This window comes from Homarus americanus, unplaced genomic scaffold (genome assembly GCF_018991925.1).
Source record: "Homarus americanus isolate GMGI-L3 unplaced genomic scaffold, GMGI_Hamer_2.0 scaffold22904, whole genome shotgun sequence".
NCBI classification, from domain to species: domain Eukaryota; kingdom Metazoa; phylum Arthropoda; class Malacostraca; order Decapoda; family Nephropidae; genus Homarus; species Homarus americanus.
Window position 1 is genome coordinate 167,501 of NW_024732137.1, and position 7,500 is coordinate 175,000.

Consider the following 7,500-nt stretch of genomic DNA (forward strand, 5'->3'; position numbering starts at 1 on the left):
TCAGGTGTAGGTAAGTCTCCCATTAGTTAATGCTCAGGTGAATAAAGGTAGGGTGGTCAATCTTCAGGTGATCCAACCCCTAGTATGACGAGGAACAGTCTAACAAACACAACAATATCAGAAATACCTCTAACCTCTCCACCCGTCGTCATGACAACCCCAGTGAATGTCAACATACACACATACATCATCGTGTGTGTGTGTGCGTAATGTAGTTTATGTGTACATGGGATGACCAGAGGCTTGTGAGAGGTTGTCTGGTCGGTGATTGGCCCACGATGGAGGTGTGTAACGCTTCCTTTGCGCTGATTGGCTGCAGCTACAACCATCACTACAACCAGTTATAACCATCACCACAACCAGCTACAACCATCACTACAACCAGTTACAACCATCACTATAGCCAGCTACAACCATCACTACAACCAGTTATAACCATCACCACAACCAGCAACAACCATCACTACAACCAGCTACAACCATCACCACAACCAGTTACAACCAGCACCACCATCTATCAATAACCACCAATCACCCGAGGCGTCAATTTTAAATCACCGTCAATTCCGTTGTTTACATTATCACCATCTACGTACACGTGTCTACATTCATGTACGCATATGTAAACACACAATCGTACACATACTTATAAATTATCACAGATTATTAAAGTAAAAAATTAAATAAAATATAAATTGTTATTTTTTTACTTACAGGTTTGGTCTAAGCAGCGTCTGATAGTTGCCACGTAGTCACTTATAAGATTCATATTAATCACACTTAACTGTTTATTGAAGTCACTTATATACTTTATTACACTACACTATAATAAAACACTAACGTAGGGTGTGTCGTCAGCAGTGTCAGCATCACGGGGTAAGTGTCAGCACAATATAAGAGATCGTCAGGGTCAGTAACACCTCCTCCCCCGCCTGACGACACACTGCTGGCTGGGAACTTCAACACCTCTTATTATCGTTTTAAATTGTCGACATTAATTATTTATTAATTTAATTATAATTTATAAAGGTACACATGAGGTTAGATAATGATAATTAGTTTTATTTTGATTTATTGTTCGGTAAAGAGTTCAAAACAGAGCGGCGTTTAAAATGATTATATCTTTTAAAAGGATTAAATGGTTGAGGGGGTAACAGCTGACGGTTAGGTTCCAGGTATTTAAATTTGGCGTTTGTACCGGACGAAATTTTAAATAGACAAATAGATGAATGGATATAAATACGCATGGTGATAATAATAACAATAATAATAATAATAATAATAATAATAATAATAATAATAATAATAATAATAACAATATAATAATAATAACAATAATAATAATAATAATAATAATAATAATAATAATAATAATAATAATAATAATAATAATAATAATAATAATAACAATAATAATAACAATAATAATAATAATAATAATAACAATAATAATAATAATAATAATAATAATAATAATAATAATAACAATAATAATAATAATAATAATAATAACAATAATAATAATAATAATAATAATAATAACAATAATAATAATAATAATAATAATAACAATAATAATAATAATAATAATGATAATAATAATAATAATAATAAATAACAATAATAATAATATAATAATAATACATAATAATAATAATAATAATAATAATAATAATAATAATAATAATAATAATAATAACAATAATAATAATAAATAATAATAATAATAATAATAATAATAACAATAATAATAATAATAATAATAATAATAAAATAATAATAATAATAATTAATAATAATAATAAAATAATAATAATAACAATAATAATAATAATAATAACAATAATAATAATAATAATAATAATAATAATAATAATAATAATAATAATAATAATAATAATAATAATAATAATAACAATAATAATAATAATAATAATAATAATAATAATAATAACAACAATAATAATAATAATAATAATAATAATAATAAAAATAATAATAATAATAATAATAATAATAATAAATATAATAATAATAATAATAATAATAATAATAATAATAATAATATAATAATAATAATAATAATAATAATAATAATAATAATAATAATAATAATAACAATAATAATAATAATAATAATAATAATAATAATAATAATAATAATAATAATAACAATATAATAATAATAATAATAATAATAATAATAATAATAATAATAATAATAATAATAATAATAACAATAATAATAATAATAATAATAATAATAATAAATAATAATAATAATAATAATAATAATAATAATAATAATAATAATAATAATAATAATAATAATAATAACAATAATAATAATAATAATAATAATAATAATAACTGCTCTGGTGGATGCTTCAAACGCGTTCAACAAACTTAACCGCAAGGCCTCCTGCACAACATCAAGATCAAGTGTCCAAGTGATGCATGGAAAACACCTACAGAAATCCATCAGACCTCTATATAGTAAACAACAAGGCTCTAGGAGGTGATACCATCATACAGTCAACCGAGGGAACAACACACAGGGGACTCTTGTAAATGGCAATGTATGCACAGGCCTATCAGTGCTCCAACACACAATAAAATTTGAAACAACTGAGGTGAAGCAAGTGGCATATGCTGATGACCTTACAGGAGCAGGAAAGTGGAGACATCAAAAGTGGTGGGACCTGGTAACATCGCGAGGCCCACAAATAGGGTACCACCCAAACGCCAGCAAGTCCTTCCTCATTGTGAAGCCAGAACATTATGAACGGGCAATGGAGGTGTTCGGTGAAGTGAGGTCAAAATAACAAAGGATGGCCAAAGACACCTGGGCGCAGTAATCGGCACGACGGACTTCAAGACGAGTACGTAACGGAAAGGTGAATGAGTGGGTTAGGGAAACTAAGCTCTTTCTGAGATTGGTTAACACAGAGCCACATGCGGCTTTTGCGGCATTCACCCATGGAGTCAAGCATCGCTGAACTACTTGATGCGCACTATCCCTGATATCGACCTCCCTCCACCCCTCTGAAGAAGTTACAGTCAATTTCATTCCCAAATTAGTGAAACACCTTCACTTAACCCCCAGCAGAAAGATCACTCCTTGCACTACCAATGAGACTGGGAGGAATGATTGACCAATCCAGAGGAGTTTGCTGCCACCGAACATCCAAACTCAGTTAAGCTCACGGCAGCCCTCACGGACCACATAATAGCTCAGAACGCAACAGGGGAGGAGGATACCAGTGAAGTAAACAAGATTCGAAGGTCCATTACAACAGAACAACAGCATGGCCAAAGTGATAAGTTGCAGCAACTGTTGCAGCAAGTACCAGTGAATTTGAAAAAAAAGTAGCTATACCGCAGGAGGTGGGCGCCTCGAACTGGTTAACTACGTTACCGATAAGGGTAAATGGTTTCAGTCTCAATAAACAAGAATTTACAGATGCCAATGCTCTAAGGTACGGTAGACCAGTAGAAGGTTTGCCCTCCCAATGCGTGTGTGGCTCTTCCTATGACGTCGATCACGCCATGGTGCAAGAAAGGGCCTTCATATGCATGAGGTATGACGAAGTAAGGGATCTCACAGCAAATATGTTGAAGGAAATCTGCCGATGTCAGGTAGAACCGACCTCCTTCCATTGGACGGAGAGATCTTCCAACATAGGACTTCAAACACATCCAACGAAGCCCGTGTTGACGTCAGTGCTCGAGGATTCTGGACGCGGGACAGCGAGCCTTCTTCAACATCAGATTTTGATCCCATGGCCGCATGTCACCGTAACTTAGCTCTGATGCTGCACACAGGGGAACGAGAACGACAAGATAAGGGCATAGGGGAGAGAATTCAAAACGTTGACCAAGGCAGCTTCACCTCTGGTGTTCACAACCTCTGGTGGATGGGACCAAGTGCAAGATGTTTTACGCCAGACTCGAGGAGTGATTCCGAACAGAAGCAGCAGCCCAGTTATGTTACAGCCTGATGAGATGTTGACTGTCCTCTCTCATTCGGTCGGCTTTTGTTCTGCCTCAGGGGAACGAGCGCTCGACCCCAAAGCCGACAACAGTTGCAAGATACTGACTATGAGGCTACAGTCACTGAATGCTGCATAGATTCGGGGCTCAACACAGCTAGGGTAGCTACTTATGTATTAGGATACTTAATATTAAGGTAATAAAATGGTGGCGAAGGTGTCTATTGGGGGAGGCTGAGGCCACGTTATATAAAAAAAAAGTAGTAGTAGTAGTAGTAGTAGTAGTAGTTGTAGTAGTAATAGTAGTAGTAGTAGTGCAATTACTATTATTTTGTTATTTGTATGTAAATAATTTGAACTATTTGGTGAATAATGTCAATAATTCTCTTCTCTCACATCTTTTCCTTCCCTTCTTCTTCTTCTAGTAAGGTTCTCTTATCTCCCCACACAGGTAAGAACAGGACGGCCCCAGCTGGCCAGGTGGCTGAGGGCCAGCTGAGTACATCACAACCAACAAACAACAGCAACAACAACAACAACAAGAGAAAGAAGAAGAGTGGAAAAAACAAACACGGAGGAAAACTTTCACCTATAATGCAGGTATGTAAACAAACCAACAAACAAACAAAACAAAACAAATAAACAAACAAACAGGTATGTAAACAAATAAACAAACAAAAAACAAACAGTATAGTAGATAATGCTATAATATACAGTAGATATATGGAAATTATATATCGAGTTATGATATGCAAATTAGTTCTACAAGCCGATGTATTGAGCCTAATAATGACACTTAATTACCACCCATCATAGAGATAATGACCCATGATGATAATGACCCATAATAATAATAATAATAATGATAATGATAATAATAATAATAATAATAATAATAATAAATAATAATAATATTAATAATAATAATAATAATAATAATAATAATAATAATAATAATAATAATAATAATAATAATAATAATAATAATAATAACAATAATATAATAATATAATAATAATAATGATTATATGATGTAATGACTCAATAGGCCATCTACCTCTCCCTCCCTCAGGTAAAATATATTAATTAATGAAGTAACGTGTTGTAAATAGGTCACACTATCAGGTCATGTTTTGTCTTAATTTTCATTCTGTAATATTAGAAATAATTTATTTACACTTTTGTAAATAATTTTCACAATAATAAATATAATTAATTATACTTTACAAATTACTTAAAACACACACACACACACACACACACACACACACACACACACACACACACACACACACACACACACACACACACACACACACACACACTTATTAATTTACATGTAGATGAACCCAAATTTTAGCAATATTTTGTTTATGTAAATTCTGGGGATCTTCTCATCACAATCTCTAACTAAGTCATATTAATTCACTTTCTTCTTGACAAAAAAAATAAAAAAAATAATCGGATTATTTTTTTTGAGGGGGGGGAAGTGTTAAGTCAGGTGAGACGAATGAGATTTTTAATACTTTAATTGGAATAGAAAAATTGGGACGGTTATAAAGACACAGAGGAGCTCTATGGAGTTGTATGTATGTATGTATGTATGTATGTATGTATGTATGTATATAAATTTCACCTGAACTAACATGTTATTATTTCCACCTTACAGGGAGTCAGGCGGCGTCCATAGTACCACACCACACTCCATCTTCCCTCCTCCTGTACCTCCTCCTCCTTTTCCTCCACTCCTTCCTCCTGCTCCTCCTCTTCCCTCACCCTCTCCTCACCTCCCCCTCACACCACCTGGCACTGAGAAGGTGAGTGTGGATGAACACATAAAGTATGAAGTTGAGGAAAATAAAAAATATTTAAGGTTTTGATTCAGAAAAGAAACGTGCCATCCTCTTTCCCTTCCTTCCTCCTCTCCCTTTTCCCCCTTTCCTCTCTTTACCCTTCTCCTCTCCATCCCCTTCCCCTATCCACCTCCTCTCTCTTCTCCCTCCTCTTCCACCTGGCTGTGGTTATCAGACTCCTTCCCCTCCCTTCCCACCGTCTGGAAAGGGAGGAGAACAAAGAATGAATTGAATACAGAGGAACGACTAAAGGAAACCAGTGGGGAACAGAGTAGACAGTAAAGTGTGGAAAAGGAAGAGAAAGAAGGAGAGGTAACGAGAGAAAGACAAACAGGAAGACTTGCAACTTAAGGAAATGAGGAAACGTTGATGATAAATCGTAGAAATGGAAGGAAAAAAAAAGTCAACTGGAAGAGAGGGTTAAGGAGGAGGGAGAGGGGCAAGGTTTACAGGCTGGAAAAGTGTGAGTAAATATAAGGAAAAAAAACAAGTGAGGTTTAACAGACGATAAATAGTAGTGAATGAAAGAGAATAATAGAACAAAATAAAAAAAATACACGAGAATTTTAAAGATAGATGAAGAAAATAGAAAAATAGAATATAAGAGGAGGAAAGGAAAGGAAGATATAGTAGGAGAGACAAGAGGATGATAAAGTGTTTAAGGAAGTAGAACACAAAAGAAATTCCAAGGCGGGGAAGAGACGCTGTGTGGAGACGATCAACCAGCCAGGCTAGGCGGTCTTCTCCCTCTCCTCTTCCTCTTCCTCTTCCTCCTCCTCCTTCTCTAGTCTTCCCCCTCCTCATGTTTCATAGTCTTCCTCGCTGTCCTCGCCTCTCCAGTGCTCATTCAGGACTCGGGAATCCCCTAAGGACCCAGCTAAGGGGGAAGTAACGAAGGATAATCGGAGAATAACCGACGTAAACAAGTGATTCTGGACAAGTGGTCAGAGTAGGATGTTCCCCGCGTGTATAACAGAGTGTGTTCACCTGCTAATAAGGACACAATCAGGTGCTGTTAGGTGAATAAGGTGTACCTTGTGTTATCAGGTGGCGCAGTGACACTCAGGATGAGCCACCTGGTGGGTGACAAGGACCTAACTGACAGATGCCGCCCCCTACCGCCCCCAGCAGGAGATAGACGAGTCTTCAGGAAGATTTTTGTTGTTGGTGTGTGTTGCCGCCTACCTGGATGACTGCTAATATACCTGTATATATACACAGGTATATATATATATATATATATATATATATATATATATATATATATATATATATATATATATATATATATATATATATATATATATATATATATATACACTTGTATAAACATAGGAGTATTGAAAGAGTGAGAAAGATAAAGCGTGTATGTGTATAGTGTAGACAGGTGAGTATGAACACCTGTATCTCTCCCAATAGTCAGCCAAGTTATCTCACAGAAGAAGGAACACTGAGAGACAAGGAAAGAAAGAAAGAAAGAAAAAGAATCAAGACAACAAAACAAGCGTCCCCTTTCCAGCAGTACATCCATCACATCAGAATGAAGCGAAGAAAATCCTGGAATGGCGCCGGGTGGGAGGGGGAGGGTGGAAGGGGAGGGGGGAGGTGGGAGGAACAGATCTGAAGACAGTCTGGAATGGGAACGGATCTGTTCC

At 34.9% G+C, this 7,500-nt stretch overlaps 1 protein-coding gene across 1 annotated transcript in view; it reads left to right on the forward strand.

Annotated features, from left to right (window-relative positions):
* Positions 1 to 7,047, forward strand: part of LOC121868171 — a 23,923-nt gene extending 16,876 nt beyond the window's left edge. Inside the window, exons 3-4 of the mRNA XM_042368480.1 lie at positions 4,444 to 4,592; positions 5,662 to 7,047. Coding sequence (XP_042224414.1) covers positions 4,444 to 4,592; positions 5,662 to 5,682 — 170 coding nt within the window. The 3' untranslated portion in view covers positions 5,683 to 7,047. The remainder of the gene's footprint in view (positions 1 to 4,443; positions 4,593 to 5,661) is intronic.
* Positions 7,048 to 7,500: the final 453 nt, after the last annotated feature.